Source organism: Patagioenas fasciata, chromosome Z (genome assembly GCF_037038585.1).
Source record: "Patagioenas fasciata isolate bPatFas1 chromosome Z, bPatFas1.hap1, whole genome shotgun sequence".
Classification (NCBI taxonomy): Eukaryota; Metazoa; Chordata; class Aves; order Columbiformes; family Columbidae; genus Patagioenas; species Patagioenas fasciata.
Window position 1 is genome coordinate 24,995,837 of NC_092560.1, and position 18,879 is coordinate 25,014,715.

At 38.7% G+C, this 18,879-nt stretch overlaps 1 protein-coding gene across 2 annotated transcripts in view; it reads right to left on the reverse strand.

Annotated features, from left to right (window-relative positions):
- The window catches only part of PCSK5 (proprotein convertase subtilisin/kexin type 5), a 254,770-nt gene that overhangs the window by 203,093 nt on the left and 32,798 nt on the right, over nucleotides 1–18,879 (reverse strand). For both annotated transcript variants that reach the window (XM_065861037.2, XM_065861038.2), the window contains exon 3: nucleotides 2,720–2,833. In XM_065861037.2, the coding sequence (XP_065717109.1) occupies nucleotides 2,720–2,833 (114 nt within the window). The remainder of the gene's footprint in view (nucleotides 1–2,719; nucleotides 2,834–18,879) is intronic.

Here is an 18,879-nt window from a genome sequence, read left to right on the forward strand (position 1 = left end):
AAAGCTGGGGGAGGGAAAACATCAATCAGATATTGTTTGACAAAGTCTTTGAATAAAAGGACTTGTGTCAACAAATCTGAACTACATTTATGGCCCTGTTAGATATTATGCCAGTTCAATGGCCAAAGGTATCAATCTTAACCCACAACGAAGTTACTAATTAATCAAAACACAAACCTGTACATGATAATACTTTATTCCTTTCTCAATAACGCGCCTGCAGAGAGCAACCAAAGAAACTCTTTCTGACATAGCAATGACTGAAACCATTAACTAACCTTGAATTCTTTTATTCCCTTCAACTTAAAAAGGTAAATAAGATTAACAAAATTAGCTACTGTGACAATCACAAATACAGTCACATGAGGATATCTGGTAATGACCCAAGTCCATCCTGAAGTCTATCCATTCACATTTTTTAACTATTCTCTCTGCTGAAATACTGTGCTCACTAATACTTTACTGATCACTCTCAACAAAATATCATCAAAACACTGCAACTTAGGATATTTCAAATACAGAGTTATTCAGTGGACGCAAACACAATCAGCCAGGAACAGCCCCTTCCCAGAGGATCTGCAAGTGAAAACTTTCTTCCATAGGTATAGAAATGACAATATTCTGAAAGTTGTAGAATACAAACAGTAAAAACTGTTTGCTGCCCCGCAGCACTTTCCCTGTCCGACTGACAGCCGTGGGGCAGCAGTGCAGCTCGACAACACAACTGGTTAATCAACAGGAGACTGCTGCCTTCCTGAGCCAAATCAGAGGCAACTGCTAGAAACATCTACTGTCAGAAAAAAACCCCACCAATCTAGTTCCACCAAACAGCTATGGTGGCACTAAAAACCTTGTATGCAAATGTAGGGACACAAAGGAAAAATTACATAAGCTACCGTACACCATATATAGTGGGTTTTCACTTGACTACTATTATTCTCTTGAAATTTGGCTTCTGTCTCTTTAGTCTAACATAGAGCTGAAAGTCTGTAGCAATAACAGCAGACTAACTAAAGGTAAATCACTGCTATTTTCTAGTTTCAATTGAAATGCTGAAATAAATTTAAAAAAAAAATAAGAACTGACAGGGCACAGTACCATGATCTACCACCATTTATTGGAATCTGTCACCTTATTAACATATTTATAGGATAGGCAGGCTGAATAAACATACATATTAGAGGAGACAGGCAAGTGTACTCATTTCAATAAACTGGGAAAAAGACCTGCCATCATCCCATGACCCAAAATAATACAGCTTTCACAAACAACTGATAAAGAACTAAGTTTTGGATGAAAACTGTTTTCAAAGTGAACAATGAACTGCTAATAAAACCCTTAAGTGCATCAACCCAGTACTGCAATGAAACATAGATGAAATAGTTTTCTACTGTATGAGGAGAGTTACTGCCTGAAAGACACGTCTCTAACAGCTCAGCAAAAGTAATATGGAGTATTTTTTAGCAGAAAAGAAGAATCAATAGTACAGTTCTTTAATAAAAATAAAACAAATTTTGAAATTAAGGTTATTACTTAGCCTTTCATTAAAACACAAGAATTCAAGAAACTGAGTAGCAAAGCTACTAGACTTTCTGACTGATGACATGCTCACATGATATCTCTGTGAAGATAAGCACTTCTGACTTTACGAACAGCAACTGTTTAATGTTGGTTACAAATTATGACATTTTTTGATTCTCAATGTATGAAGCAATAATACAAGCCAGAATGAAATGAATAAAATCTTTAAAATATTTTTAAGGCTTTGTTAGGACAATCTTTTTCTACTAAATACTAAATTAATGCTTTGAAAGTAAGAAAGTACCTGAAAAGACAGTATCTGCTTACAGGAAAATTATCATACATATTGCTGCCAGAAAGACATGTTCTCCTCCCTGTCTGAAGCTATTCAATCTATCATGTCATAAAACCTTCTGAGTGTCTTATTGTCAGCAACTTAGGTGACGTAGTGAGAAAACAACATGTAGGAATTTAGAACTACATCAACAAGACAATAGAGAAAGAAAGCAAGTCTTTTATCAGACAAAATAAAGACATGTCACCTGGAGTCAACTGCCTACTAAATACAACTTTTCATTTGCACCTTCCTTGGAAAAACAAGAATATTTTAAAAAATATTGTGAATACAGAGGTTTCACTCCAGGTTTTAACTGTGACTTTTGGGTTACAAAAAAAAAAAAAAATTGCTCAGAAAACAGGCAACTCGTCAGATAGTAAACAGCATGAACAATCTATTTATTTCAGCAACACTGTTGTTCATTTCTAAAAAGAGTGTAACGCTAACACTGGTCAGTGTTTGTGGCTCTATTCTCCTCTTTCAGGACACAAGACATTTTTATCACATTGATGTTGGAGACAGTGAATTAGGTCCATGGAAAACAAGCAGTTTCACTGCTCTCACAGATTGTGGCTAAGTTCCTTCCCTTTTCATTATGGAAAGTTTATGCTCTAATAAGTAATTCCCAAGACATTTTGCAATAGGAAGCATTCATGAATGAATGCATTAATAAATGTTTCCTATTGCAGGGCCCACTGGGAATTCTACATAATACTTGTAAGGAGTTTACAGACCTTCATTAGGTACCTAAAGAAGCAAAATTTGCTTCTTGTGAACATACTATTTGCCTCTTTTTAAAACATCACAGCAGACAATGAAACACTAATATGAAACAGAGCCAATGATGCTATATGTACTCACCATGTACCACATGCTTGGCCACTTGGGATCATTGAAATAAGTGGATTGGGTACCACCAGGTTTATAATCCCTCTTTATCCTTCTTTTAACCACCTGCTGTTGTATCCACTCCACCTGCCAACCAGGAAAACATATGGTAAGTGTTAGGGTTCCATAGAGATTATCAAGAAATGTGCGAAATCTTGGTAAGTTTCCCATTACCATAGCCTAAGACATATTTCATGTTAAAGAGTTCATTTTGACAGTGGGAATGCACAGCTCACCTTGGCGTACAGTTCACTAAGGAATACATCCAATTTAGTGCTAGAAATCTTTTTGAACAACTACTTAAATCTTCTGCTAGAAGGACTTCATTGACTATCATCTTTCAAATGCCATTATTTTATTATTTTTCATTATTAGACTAGGTCTTCTTTTGAATTTATAAGACCAGTTACTTTTACAAAATAAACCAATTTATTACAATGAGAAAACAATTAATTTTCTGAAGGGAGTGTGTGTTTTGGTTTCTTTTAAAAAATATTTATTTAAATCTATTCCTGAAAAGCAAACAAAACAAAAACATTAAGGAAGTATTCAAATGCCTTGCTTAACCAGTATCTAAATCACCTTTACCACTTGGAGTGAAAAAGTAAACAAACAAACAAACCCAAACAAACAAACTAAACTGCATTTTTAGCAAAGTGGCTCTTTGTCAAGATTCTCTTAGCCAGGCACCCTGGAACTTATATACTAAGTTCTCCCCAGGGAGAAGCATCTGGGTACTGAGCAACAGGTCAAATTGCAAAAACAAAAGAGAGTTTGAAACAGAAAAATAGATATATGGTTAAAAATATAATTCTGAATGCTATATTCTTGTTCATCTGACACCTCTTCAAAGATTCATGACACATCCAGAAAGGGCAATACCAAAAGTGACGTCAAGCTTAGAACAGACAGGGCCCTGCAGTAATTTCTGCATTAGCTATTCTAAACAGGAGCTAGTTTCTATAAATGCAAATAGTATAAACTATCCCCAGAGAAACCCAGGTTATATTTACACACATCTAGCTTCCCTGGCAGCTCGTATTTCTGCTGAACTGTTTCATGGGATAAACGATAAAAATTCAATTCTCCTCTCCCTAAGCAAGACAGCAATTTCCTGCTATCAGCCAACTCTGCACCTTCTATTTGTGCTGTTTATGAATATCTGTGGACGCATGCAAACATACAAGCATTCAAAAGAAGTTTACTTTCAGGTCATGTATTTCTTTGTCACTTGTCAGAGCCTTAGCAGGCTGATTTGTCTGCTGTGCATCCACAACTCAGTCTCAGATCCTTAAACAGACATATTCCATTGACATTAACAGAAATTTTGCTTGAGAACCATGCCATGCCTACCTCTGTCACCTCTGCCATAACACTCTGGCCTCTACTTCTTAGTCAGATGAAAATACAGGAAGGCAACCCTGAATTCAACACAGGAGGATTCCTAGGACACTCCTTACAGAAGCTGCCAAGGCTTCATACTTTCCTTTATAAAGAAGAAATGAATTTTTACCCTTCCCAATAACTAACTTCAGGGTCAAGAGTATTCTTCTAGAGGAGAAATTATGCAGTTTAAGAACACAGACTATCAGGTGGTGTTCATACTGAAATCAATTTCTCAGTTAAATGTTCTAGTAACAGTCATAAATCCCTTTCTGTTTCTAAGAGAACCAAAAATTGGATAGTGTGCCTTTCTCTCCTGATTACTTTGCTCCTCTTCCAGCTCACGCTAAAATCCATCTTGGTTGATGCCCTCTCGAGAATTTGAGAGCTGATTGCCCCCCCCAGATCTTACACAATCCAGAGGTCTCTTCAGCAGGACCAGACAGCTAATCAGTCTTAGGCACTGTTCTGGTTTCAGCTGGGATAAAGTTGATTTTCTTCCTACTAGTGAGCATACTGGTAGGTTTTGGAATTGGAATGAGAATAACGTTGATAATACACAGATGTTTTAGTTGTTGCCTAGTAGTCCAGGACTTTCCAGTGTCTCACACTCTGCCAGGTGCACAAGGAGCTGGGAGGGGACATGGTTGGGACAGCTGACCCAGACTGGCCAATGAGATATTCCACACCTTATGATGTCATGTTCAGTAGAAAAGCTGGGGGAAGAAGAAGGAAGGGGGTGGATGTTTGGGGTGACGTTGTTTATCTTCCCAAGTAGCCATCACACCTGATGGAGCCCTGCTGTCCTGGAGATGGGTGATCACCTCCCTGCCCCTGGGAAACTGAATGAATTCCTTCTTTTGCTTTGCTCGTGTGATCAGCTTTTGCTTTACCTATTAAACTGTGTTTATTTCAACCCATGAGTTTTCTCAGTTTTACTCTTCTGATTCTCTCCCTGATCCCACCAGGAGGGAATAAGCGAACGGCTGTGTGAGGCTTAGTTGCCAGTTGAGGTTAAACCAAAACAGGAGCCATTTGATGTAACAAAGTCTAGAGGCTTATAAGCTGCTCAGAGAGTATCTGGACAAAGGCCAAAGGAGGGAGAGTCAAAAGACTTTAGTAAGCATTAATCCTTATGGCTGTTTTAAAGTGAAATCAACAACCCTATTAACTAGATCTCTTCTCCACAAAACAGGCTGATTAGTAACTGACTTATAATGGACCCTACTGCAGGAAGGAGTTACAAATGTCTACCACCAACACAATATCGGGATCTGATAGTGCTGTAAAAATTTCCACAAATCAAAAACAATGAGCTAAACACAACAGAAGGAGATTAAACTACCACTGCTACCTCTGATTTAGATGCATGAAAATTAATGGAAGATAGCAGTCACCAACACTACTGTTGCCTAGAGGAGCTGTAAATCAGAAACGCAGCACATCTAGTTTGACTTATGCACATCAAGGCTCCTGTAAGAACTACCGATAGCAAATGTGAGAATTTTTTGAAAAACAATTTTCTTTTGTAAATGAAGGCAGAGGAGCGTGAAATATTCCAGGAGCCTGTGCAACACACAAGTTTAAGCAGAACTTCAACAACCTAATACCATTTTATATGGATAAATGAAAGCAGTTTTCCTGACAAGACAAATTGCACAACTCTTTACTTTACTGTGAAAATGTTTACTTCATTATTTACTGCCTATTCAGCTGCAAACATCTGCTGACCATTAAAAATATTGAAATATAAAGGCAGCATAGTACTTGTGGCGACTGATACATGCATACACGGATGCCTTAAAAAAACCCCAAATTAATTCCTGTTCTCTGTTTCCTTTATTCCAGATAACATTATTAAGAACACTTATCAGACAGTTCTTTAGTCCAAACAATCATAAACATTGTCTCACTGCACAGTTCCAGTTTATTGTAACAATCATTTAACACACAAAGAATTTTGTATATATGCAGGTATTCATATACATGCATATATTTGTACAAGAGCTAGTATCAACTGAGTTAATCCGCAAGCCTGTGGTATTTAGATTTTAGTGAGGTATGGATAAATATTTTTCTGTATCTTATCTATTGTCTTTTAACCAAAAAAGTAACTGTATTTCAGATTAGATACCTGTTGCAGGGCCTGTGACAATTACATGATGAATGTTGTCCATAATTATTTTCTCAATTGCTAGCAAAGTTAGGGAAAATACATGAAAGAGTAATTTTGTAGAAGGGCTCTGCAGCTTGCATGATCAGACCCAAAACCAAAAAAGAAAACATAAATTCTTGTCTTCCATAAGACCTAATGACCATTTTATGTATACGTAAAATTACTATAAGTAGCCATTTGATTTCGTATAACTACAGAGGGGGGCAAATGGCATGTTTGCTTGAATATGTATATGGGAAGATAGTGCAGGTAGCTCTCTAATGGTGGAACAGAACTTAATGACGTTCCCACAGGCTCACCTCTCAAGCCTGTCAAGATCCCTTTGGATGGCAACCCTTCCCTCCAGCACATCTACTGTACCACACAGCTTGGTGTCACCGACAAACTTGCAGAGGTTGCACTGCATCCCACTGTCCATGTCATGAAGATGTTAAACGGCACCAGTCCTAGCCTCTGAGGAATGCTACTCAGCACTGGTCTCCACTTGGACATTGAGCCATTGACCACAACACTTTGAGTGCAATCATCCAGCCAGTTCTTTGTTCACTGAGTGGTTCAACCATCAAATCCACGTCTCTCCAATTTAGAGACAAGGATGTTGTGTGGAACAGTACTAAATGCTTTGCATAAAGCCAGGTAGATGCCATCAGTTGCTCTTCCCTTATCCACCAATGCTGTAACGACAATGTAGAAGGCCACCAGATTTGTCAGGCATGATTTGCCCTTAGTGAAGTCAAAATTACTATTCCCAGTTAAAAACAAGACCAGTTCTCTTTTAGTGAATTTTTCTTTCAGCTAAGTTCTAAATAACTGTATTTTTCTGAATTTAGCTACGTGTTTTCGGACTCTGTGCTCTGAAACTGATAAGAGTGTCCAATGGAATGCAGAAGAAGCTCATGTTTTGATTTATTGCTATAACAGCCAAGAATTCTGATAAGATTTCATGTGTTCCATAAGTGAGAGGGGCTTGTTTGCAAGGATGGGCAGACAGAACAGGTGACTAAAACTGACCAAGTAAGTATTCCATCCAATATGCATCATACACCCTATAAAAGAGGGAGATCACAAGGATCTCACTCTCTATGACCATGGCCAGCATCTGAAGAGGACCCTGCCTGTCATCCCTGCAATCCAAAGTATGAGACCCTGCATCCCTGAATCCAGTTCTGGTTTGCTGTCACGTCCCACACAGGACTTCCGGGTGCCTGCCCTGCAGCTGCTGGAGCCTCACCAGCTCCCAGCTCCGCCACGGGAGGGGGGAAACAAGCAAACCTGCTTTACCCTGGGATACTCAAGATTGGTTTTGTATATTTTGTATATTCTCTCTGTTTACTAGTAGCCTTAGTAAAGTCTTTTAAAACTGTTGGAACTTACGAAGCATCTCTTCATCCCTCCTTATCTTTCCTATGTGGGGAGGGTGAGGGGGTGACAGAGAGCATCTGCCACAGTTTATTGTCGCCTTGCAATTAAACCTTGACATGACTGTACACTGCTACAAAGGAGTCAGTGTAGGATGCTAGACGGAGTAACCTAAAACATTGCAACACACCAGATCACATTCGTGATTACAGCCTTGTCTGGAAGATTTTTTGCAAACACCTTATGTTGTGATCTGCTTACAAATTGTTTTTTTTTTTTTTTTTTTCTGAGGATGTACTGATACAGCCATCTAGAATACAATTAAAAACATTACAGAAAGACAATGTTCTCATCTGAGAAGCCAGCCCATAAAATTTAATTTACAGAAAATATTATTGCGATATAAATAGAACAGCTCACTACACTAAACCATGTAGTTCGGGGATTTTATCTAATAAGTGAACAACAAAACTTACCAGTATTTTTCAGTGTAGGTTAAATTGTACAATCACTGGACTATATTAATGAACACAAGGTCAAGACTCAGCAGTTATTTTAGTATTCTGACATGTATTTCCTTTGAGTATTTTATGGGTATTTATCAATACATGACTCTCAAATGCCTGGTATATCTTGAATTTGTTTGATTCTGTACAAAAAGAGCTCATTTGTTTAAAAATATTTTCTTTTAAAAAGTGTCCGCACTTCCTAAACCAAAGGCCTTGAAGGAAAACCTCTGGAGAAATCAATTAAACAGATTCCCATTTCTTACCAAAACGAGACTCTATGCAAACGATGAGGTGCATTTTAACATTTCCATAGGCACACTTACTGAGGTGGAACAGTACACATTTTTCCATCAACTTCAGCTTTGAAAGTTTCATTTCCTAAATGTCTAGAAATCAAAGCCAAGCCAGATTGGAGACCAGACTATTTTTTAAAAATCATAATTTCCAGTTCCCTCACTTCAGCACTAACAGGGTTGTTCTGTGCATGATACAGCTCTTCTTCACAGACCTGCATGAAACAGTGCTATGGTACAAAAGCTGCTCTGAGCTAATTCAAGCATACCACTCTTTTATCCTCTCTAACTGCTAAAATTCATAATGAAATGTTATCTCTGTTTGAAATAAAACTCCTTTCTACTGTTTTGGCTCTCATTGATTCAATAGGATTACTGGTAAAGGAGTCACATGTAAGTAAGACCTCCTCCAGTGTAATAAACTGTCCAAAAAAAGATTTGGAAAATGGAAAAAAAAAAAAAATAACATGCTGAAAAAAATAATCCAGTAATGTCTCAAAACAGTATGATTTTTAACACACAAACACTAGACAGTCTTGTGAAAAAGTACTTTTTCAAATGTATCATGAAGGAGTCTACTTGAATGAATATTTTCTAATTGATGAGAAATGTGTTGAGTATGTGAAAACACCATTAGTATTAAGCAGAAGTTACAGGCAAGCTGAATGTATAATCCTTTCAATTTTGAAGAAAGCATGCATGGGGAGAAAAAAGACCCTACCACTGAACCAGGTTATACATTTCGTACCAGAATCTATGATTTTTATACCGAGGAATTAAACATCAAGGAGTGGATCTTCAGACTGTGATGAAAAGTTCTTGAAATGTGCCACTCTCAAATGTAATCGTGGCTCTATCCCTTGTACTGCCATCCTTCACCTCAATCTGTCCTATGCCTGTAAGAAGAGATTAGAAATTCCTGCTCAGATAAAAAGAAAGCTAACAAGAAAGCAGATGCCAGAGAAACACTATAGATTAGGGGGAAAGTGAGAAAAATCTCAGATAGGGGACGTGGAAAGTATTGCCAAGCAAGCAGTGAATCTGTGTAGAAGCAGGATGGGTGAGCAAAAGGGGCAATGTCCACCATGTAGAAAGGTGGCACTAGACAGCATTGCAGCACTTTTACTTGGAGTTTGTCTACGAGGAATTGCTGTGGGCAAGCATCCTCCCTCCCCATGGGAATGGTCTCACATTCCACCTGGCAAACTTCACTTGCCTGGAGACTCTCAATGCTCACATGCATGAGAGTTCTGATAGACCTGGCTGGAAAAGGACTGGAATGAGGCTGGCCCTCTCAGGGACAGGAGACTGTGCTTGGCCCAGAACTGGCCATAGCAGAAAAACTGTTCTTACAGTTCCTACTCTAGATCGAAGGGACACAATCCAAAGGAACCTTTACAGGCTTGAGAAGCAGGCCCATGCAAAACTCTTGAAGTTCAAGAAGGCCAAGTGTAAGGTTCTGCACCTCAATCAGGGCAATTCCAGAGTTACAGGCTCGGTGATGAGTATAATGAGAGCAGTTCTGCAGAGAAGCATGTGGAGTATCGTGGATGCAAAACTAAGTATGAGCTAGCAATGTGTACTTGCAGCCCAGAAGGCCAATTGTATCTTGGGCTGCACCAAAAGAAGTGTAACCAGCAGGTCAAGGGACTGTCCTTCTACTCTGCTCTCATGAGACCCCACCTGAAGTCCTGCGTTCAGCTCTGAGACCCCTACCTCTTGTTGGAGCAAGTCCTGAGGAGGGCCCTAACAATGATCAGAGGGCTGGACCAGCTCCCATAGGAAGTCAGGCTGAGAGAGTTAGGGTTGTTTAGGCTAGGAAGGAGAAGACTTCAGGGAGACCTTAGAGCAGCCTTCTGGCACCCAAAGGGAGCTTAGAGGAAAGACAGAGATGGACTCTTTATCACAGAGTGTAGTGAAAGGATGAGGGCTAACAGCTTTGAACTCAAAGAGGGTAGATTTAGATTGGATATTGGGAAGAAATTCTTTACTGCAAGGGCAGTGAGCCACTAGAACCTGTTGCCCAGAGAAGCTGTAGATGCCCCATCCCTGGAAGTGTTCAAGGCCAGGCTGGATGAGTCCTTGAGCAATCTGGTCTAGTGGTGGTTGAAATTAGGTGGTCCTTAAGGTCCCTTCCAACCCAAACTGTTCTGTGAGTCTATGATTCTAACAAAACCAGTATGTACCCTAGTTGTCCCATCATGAAAATTTCTGTGACCAAGTTCTACTTAATTATATAATTTGACAACACTCTCCTTTTGTATTTCACATTGTAATGAAAACAAAAAGTAAATACGTGTAGGATTAAAGTTCATAGGAGGATATACCAATATCCAAGGGCCATGTCCTGATTACTGAACAACTGAGACCCAAGTAATTATGCAGGAATGTGAGAGGGCTGACTAAAATTGTTGGCACACCTCCTGCTGTCCATGTTCAGAGTCACAAAGGTGAGACCCCCTCAAAAGTTGGACTATTCAGCTTAAGAAGAATTTTGAGGGTTTTTAAAAAATTATAATGAAACACCAAGCTCTTTTCCTAACCTATCAGTATTCTCTGACTAACAGCAGCCAGTTTGCACTGTAAAAATAGATTAAGACAGTTAGATAAAGTAGCTGTTGACACAGGTCAAGAGCATGGAAAATTATTGCAGATACCATTTCACAAACTGTAGGGGTCTAAAGTTGGATAAAAATGTCAATGAATCCAGCAGTGCTATGTGATACATTCTTGTTGATTGACAAGGTGCTTCTTCAGCAAGGGTCAATGACATCAATGACATCAACAATCAAAGCAGTTGACATAATGATGCTACACATTCTGAAAAAAAGCAAGATAAAGAAACAGATGTTAGGACAGGCTGGGGAGAGAAAAGAAAAGCAGAGGAGGAAAGAAGGCAGCAGAGGATCCTTGAAATTACCACTTAAGCCCAAAGAAACACATCTTGCACAACATCAGGGCAAGCTACTGCAGTCTCACCCATGGAACAAAGCTGAAATTCAATGCACATTTTTCCATCTTACAGCCACAAAAAAGCTAGTCAGTCCTGATATGAATTCAGTGGTTTCCACCTACTTTACTACATACAAGTAAGCCATTGTAGCACTACAGCCATACTTCCACATCCATGAGGTACAATGAACCACAGCTGTGCATTTTAACACACCCGAAACATCCTTTGCCTTTCCTCTGCACCCTTCCCACCCCCAGAGCTCAGAGCTCTTCACAAATATCAATATGTATCAGCCTATAACTGTGCATAGCAGCAAAGTCTCCTTCCTACTTTAGGTGTAAGACTGTAGAAGAATAAGTTGGGAAGAGAGAAGGGCACAGACCAGCTAGCGGTGGAGATGCACAGTCTCTCCCAAGGCAGGTTTTTAGCAGCCAGAACTGCTAGTAAGGACAAGCATCACACCGAAAACCTGGAGCAGCTCAGCGTGTCTGCTGTTGGCCAGAACTCAAGTCCCACTGGAAAAGCAGGGAACAATAATAGGCAAAAAGATCCACATTTTCTCTCCTTGAGGAAGCCTCGGCAGGTTTCCTGTTCATAGGTGCGACTGTAGCAACTGCAGAGTGAACGTGGCCATGGCCCCTGCCCAACCTCCCCCCTTGCACACTGTATCACAGCAGACCACAGAGAAGACTAAAATTACAGGATGAAAATTACACAGCAGTTTGTGGCAGAGCTGACAACAAGTTCCAGGGAGCCTGGGCTCCTGCCTGGTGGCTTCCACCAGCACCAGCCACAGCTGTTGTAGGCAAAGTGTGTCTCAAGCAGCTGGAGATTTTTCCCTTCCTCAGATCTGAAGTTCCCTAATCAGATGCTCTGGTTCAGCTTCTAAAATAACTCATCCTTGGAAAAGTGAGGAAAAATCTTTGCTGCACCAGCTTAAAAGCAACTCTTACGTTTACACAAGGTACTTTATCACTTTTAGCCACAGGTCGTACAATTCACCTAACAACTCAAGAGCTACAAGGCAATACAATTTAAAAAAAAAAGACTTCTAACTGATAGATCTGTTTGGTACAATAGCTAAAGCTCTGCTCACACCGTTACACACAACATTAGTATATCTAGTCTTGGGAGAGTATAATCATCTAGAATTTCAGTACACCATGAGGATTAGTATTAGTATCACTCTGAATGCAAACTGATATGTTGTAACTCTATCTACCCTAGACCTAACATTGCATCTTCTTAATAAACTGAAATGCTGATGCTAAACCCAGTATCCACAAAGGGATAAAACTTTAAGCTCTCCAAATTTAATTAGCTTTGGACTTCAACATCTGGCAATTGAATTAACTTGGGGTTTATGTTTGTATTACTGTAGCAATGATGATATATGTTCAAAAACCTGTAGAAATTTCTAATAGATTTTTTTTTCTTTCCTGAGGTTAGTCCTACAGTCCTTGTCATAAATCATTTAAGTCCTTCAGACAACTGCACGTGCTAATTTAAGGTGGCCTTAAATCATTTACTAAATGACTTCTTAGGAAGATAAATCTCTCCCATGGGATCAAATTCAAATGTCAAAAATACCAGTGTAATTCCAAAGGTGTTGATTCAGTCAAGGGTTTGCCCTGGCTTCTATTACCATATCCATAACAGTTCAGCAAATCCACTGAGAAACAGAGAGACAGTAAAAGTATTCCATAATGAAATTACATATAATATCCAACTGTGATATACTGGTCTTGCCAAAACAAACACTTCTCCTGAGTAGTCTCTTCAATGAAAAACTCCTTGAAATTGTCCTTACACAATATTGTTCATCTCTACAAAGGAAGAAATTACCACCTACTATTCAGTGTATTTCCAGCACTTTTGCTTAATGAAGCTTTGCCAACAAGGAAATCTTTGACATAAATCTACCATGGAAAAAATCAGTCACAAACCGTATAAACATAAACATAAAATCAAGCAGTTTTCTCATCAGAGTACTTTAAACCTCAGGAAAAATTGATCCTATTTGGGTTTTTGTGACTGGATCTGTGTCGCTACTGTTCAGAATATCAGTAATCATAAATAAGGATCAATATTTTTTTTCCAAACCTATCCTGTTTTCATATACTTAGAACTAGGTATTTAAAATTCAGAATTGATCCAAAGTGCTTATATCAAGCTTCAGTTTGAGAGGTTTGAAATATTGAAAGTAATTGGGTTTTGCTCTGTATGGAAGTATCAGTAGCATGTTTTACACCAGCTATTTCACTAGTTCTTTAGCATTTCAGATGCATTTGTAGCACAAATTTATAAATACTCCTATTTCTTTCATGACAAGCATGTTTGTCTCCAATCTATCACTTCAAATCAAGAGAGAAGAATCTTAACATTTTCTCCTCTGGTACAAGCTGTATTGAAAACAAACAAGCTAACAAACAAAAACAGGAAACGGAAACATCCTTTGTCCTTTCACGTCACTGCTTGTTTAATCTTGCTTTTCCTCAGCCTGTGACCCAAGCACCAGAGTACCTCTTTCTATCCTAAACTCCAGCCTTGCAGCTGTCAGTGAAGTTTGTTGCTATTAAAATATTAATTTCTGTAGCTAATAAACATCATCGTCATCACCACCACCATCTGAAATAACCAACAAAGAGTTACTACCTGTGGAAGACACATACAACCAGCCACAGGAGACATTGCAGTCCAGCTTCCCAGACAAATGAAAAAGGACTGAAGTTTCTTTTCCTGCATTCAGTAGGCTGAAGAAAAGCAAATGTTTTTTTCAACTGAAGTACTATTCCCACACCTCACAAATTGCTGACAGTGCTTCCAGCGAGGTGGTATCTCTCAATTTCAGCAAGTCAGACCACGTAAAAGCTGGAGTGATGCTTGATTAATGAACCTTCTGGTTACTGCTTTTATTTATTTTTAAAGCCTGGGCTGAAACAAGGACAACATCTCAGCTTTGCAACTCCAAGATGGTCCCTGTGCACATTCTGACATTAGAAACGTGCCAATAACAGTCACTTAGTTGTGTATTCATTTCTCTGTGCTCATAATTCACAACACTCTTCATATTATACATTGAGAAAAAGAATATAAAGAGTATTATTTCCATGGCTATCATTTATGGGATAGATGTTTCAATTGGGCATACTAAAGTTTTTCTGTCTCCAATAAGACCACTTATGAGGTTGCAGTGTGGTCTCTACAGTCTTGCCAAAACTTTTGTTATATATGTTTATGTAATTCAATAGCAATCTTTATAAGGTATTTCTACTTCATCTTCTGTTGGGATAAAAGGACTTTAAAATGGCCTAATATAGATTTGGTTCTTTATGTGATTACAGGCTATGAATAGTCTCTGTACCAATAAAACCTTTTGTCTTCTGACCAAGACAATCTTCAAATGTGCAAACATGTATCTCTGAAGTACACAAACATAAACTTTGTTTGATATAATCTGGGATGTGCTACAGAAGATGTCTGCTCTTGCCAGGGAAGACATTTCAGGAGCTTCAAAACCTGTAATGGTTTTCATATACTTTCCTATTAGTACGATTATTATATATGTATTCATCTGTCCACTTCCTTTACTTGCTGATAGGAAGGACTGAAAGACAAAACTGGACTCTGGTGGATTAACAACCCATGTGTTATCATCATACAACAGTTTTAAACCACCTGACTGCATTCCCACTATTTGGCAGGACAGTGTGAAAGTCAAAACAGAAGGTAAGAAATCTCAGTCGCTCACAAAAATGACAGTATTAAATTCCTAAATGCCTTCTTTAGACTACTTCATCAAAGTGCATTTAGGCTCATAAAATGACAAGCAAGTTTACCAGGTTTTTCTGCACTGAGTAGAATTGCAAATCTCACAGCTAGCTTCCTGCATACAGGACAAGGGAAACATGTTGACACAGCAGAGACCCAGGAAAGAAGCCCAAAAATGATGAAGAGAAAAGCAGGTCCACAAGAAAGCAGTTATAGGAGGTGCTCCTAGCTGAGGAAACAGAAGTATGTGGGCATTTAGTTCACAGTGTCCAAACACATACACAGGTCATCCAACTGCTATAGAGAAGCATTCTTCAAACTCACAGACAGTTATAGCCATGGAAAAAGGCTAGGCATTTAAGCTAGATAGCCTCAGATAAAGCAAAAATAGAACATCCTAAAAACTTTTGGAAACTCTCCATTGCTGGCAGTGTTTTAATTAAAATGGGAAGATTTCTAAAAGCTACTCTCTGCTTCAAATAGAAATTATGTCTGGTGAGCTGTAAGACATCTGGTCAAAGATGGTTTGCCTGGATGACCACAATGTTTCCTTTTGATCTTAAAGACCATGAGTCTATTTGGAAACTGTATTTTGGAGAAACAGTTCCTTAGGAACACACTGGAAAACAGAAATCTGTTCAGAATTCAGAAATTCTAGTTTCATTATATGTTCACACAAAATTGTTATAACAGCTACTAATGAAATGGTGGATTGACTCTGACTTTGGTAAACATACTTAAAAAGAACTTTTTAATTTGGATCCTTTACAAAAGCAAAGATAAACTCATATTCTAGCCTTTACATTTATTTAAAACTTCAGCATCAATGGGAGTGACAGCATTTACTGCCCCTCAAAAAAGGAGAAAAAAATTTTCAAACAATAATCTAGGTTAAACACAGCTTATGTAGGCAACAGTCAACACACCAATGGATATGACTGCTTTAAGTGGATTATACAAAAAAGGATTTAGAAAGACTGTTTTATTTTACTGAAATCTTGTTTGTATTCATAAAATGCTCTGACACCAAGAGAAATACACGTCCACAGAATAAAATATATAGTACTTGCTGTGCATTTGCCATTTACAGAAGTTTTTTATGCAGCTGTCAGTGTTGTCACCATTTCACAGGTAGGGTGGCAGAACCACAAAGGAGAGAAGTTGTATGACCAAGGCCACACACATTCAAGTAGCCCAGCTGTGAACAGGCACAGCTGCTTTGCACCTCCTCGGAGCTGTTAAAACCTGCAGCTCAAAGGATAGTAGGGGTCTGCTAGAGTGAAACAGATCAGCCAAGAAAAATGCGTGGCTTCCCAGTGACACTGACTTCTTCAAATGAACCTAAAAGAAAGGAAGTTCTTACACACAACAGCCTGGGCAGGGGGAAGATTTTTTTGTTTTGAGGAGGGATATTTTTCCAGCTCTCTGACCTTGACTTTAACTACCTGTTAATAATGCTAGATATGATAAAATTATCTGAGTATCACGATTTTTTGCTGTTTACCATTTAGACTAGCTGTCTGAGATAGCAACTACTAGAATTAAACATAATTGCCTTGCTTCTCAGAAGCAGGCAGAGAGATGCATGAAAATTTTGACACATTACATCCAGAACATAGGTTGCTGCCAGGAAGTTTTCCTAAAAGCAAGGTGGGGCAGGGGCTGGGGGTGTACAAAGACGTTTAATACATTTTTCTATTAATACCCTGAACTATAACCAATATCATCAGTATCAGATGAAGCTGGATCGCCTCGGGAAATGGTGTGCAGAAGCTGTTCTGTCACATTTCTAGACATTCTGCTCTGAGATGCTCCTTTCCAAAATGTGTTTTCTTTCAATCTCTATCTCCTCATCTCTCTCCTGATATTCTGGCATTTGGCCCTGCAGGATCAGCTTCCTCCAGAATGGTGTATCTTTCCCTGGTTCAAAACTAGGATCTCTCCCCTTCCTCCGCTTTCTCGTATCCAGTAATTTTACAGCCCAGTAGCCAAAACAGCAATGTGCTATCTCTCTGCCACTAGCAATGCAAACTGACTCTAACGATAGCAAAAGTACATTTAGTATAACATGAGACCATTGCAGCTGTCAGAGCTACTGTCTTCCCTGGCAAGCTCTTAGAACACAGATTAGCAACAATAGGACTAATTTACCTTACCTTTTTTTTAAACATGTCGGCACCCTATCATTTTTCACCTATACACCCACTTTGCTGATAAAAGCCACAGAAGCATGTACTGCTTTACTTGAATTGTAAAGAAACTAAAATGTTATTAACACTTACTAGCATTCCTGGACTAAGGATGGCCAAGCAGTTTCCCTGATAGGTCTCTGCTTTCACATGTTTGTAACTGCTATGATGAAATAGTAATCTTACACGTTTTAAATTCCCACCCATAGATTTAGCTAAAATGCTTCTGTCATTATTAAGGCTGAGCAAAATCCTTTAGCAGCTCATGAACTGTGAGAGGAATGTAACACTCTTTTCCTTTTTAGGCTGCATTTTTTTTTTTTTTTTTAATGTAGCATTTCCACCTACAAAATAAAGCTGCAGAAGCCTGTTCGATCTGGCTGCATCTGCATTGTATGTCCCTAGTTAATAGTCTCACTTTGAATCAGGATGAACACTCACACCTTGCATGGAGAAAGCCAGGCAGATGTGCCATTGAAGCAAGAAAGCAACAGCCACATGTTTAGAAATTCTGACAGAGAGATGCTAAGAAATTCTTATGCCAGAATGGAAATATTTTAGAGAGCATTTAGATAGCTCAAGGTACACAAGGTGAACCTAATGACTCATCAAGCACACAAGGTCAGTAAAACCATTAGTGTGATGTATGTGCTTTTTCTACAGACAGGTGCAAGTCACTTGAGTGTATTTACATTTAACTAACCTCCTCACCAAATCTTCCACTATATTCCAATACAAGCTCCAATAAAGATCTGTCTGCACAAGAAAATTATGATCATTAACAGGTTAGATTTAGGCTTTAAGGTACCTAAATACAGTTTTTTGTTGAGCTTCCATTAGTGACAGTGAAGGGAAAACATGTACAAAAGTATTTCCCCTAATTTGTTCTCAAATTCAAGAAATTTAAGAGGTATGTTACATTTTTAATCTTAAGTCATATATTGTGAATATATTAGCACTGTATAACACTCACTTTCAGAAACATTTGATCCCTCTACAGTGTAAGTATCCTCTGAAGGACCTTCTCTCCACCATTCCTAAAAAACATTTATATGTATTTTTGAGTGTTCCTAAACAAATATCTGTGACAAGATTTAGACTACACTCACAAATATTGCCACTGATCCTAACCTCTTACTCGGTGTGTTTACTGTAAACAGAATGTATTTTAACTGCAGGACACATGCTATGAAGCAAAAGCCAAGGAGTCCTGTTTGGCATGAGCCCCAGATTGACCTGGTGCAGAGAGGTCAAAGAACATGATTTGTTAGAAGAAAAATCCACGATTTTTGAACAGCTCTAAGATAAACTCCAGCTACAATCCAGCTAATTTTTTGAAGTCAAGATTTATTCTGTTCAAGACACATGTTGATCTTTAAAAATGAGAATGGGTTACTCTTTTTTTTTTTTTTTTTCCCTCGGTAGAGTGGGTCCCTTGCAAAGCCCCAGGCCATTGCATATATGTAAGGTCTTTTGCTTTTGGCTCTTCAACACCAGAAC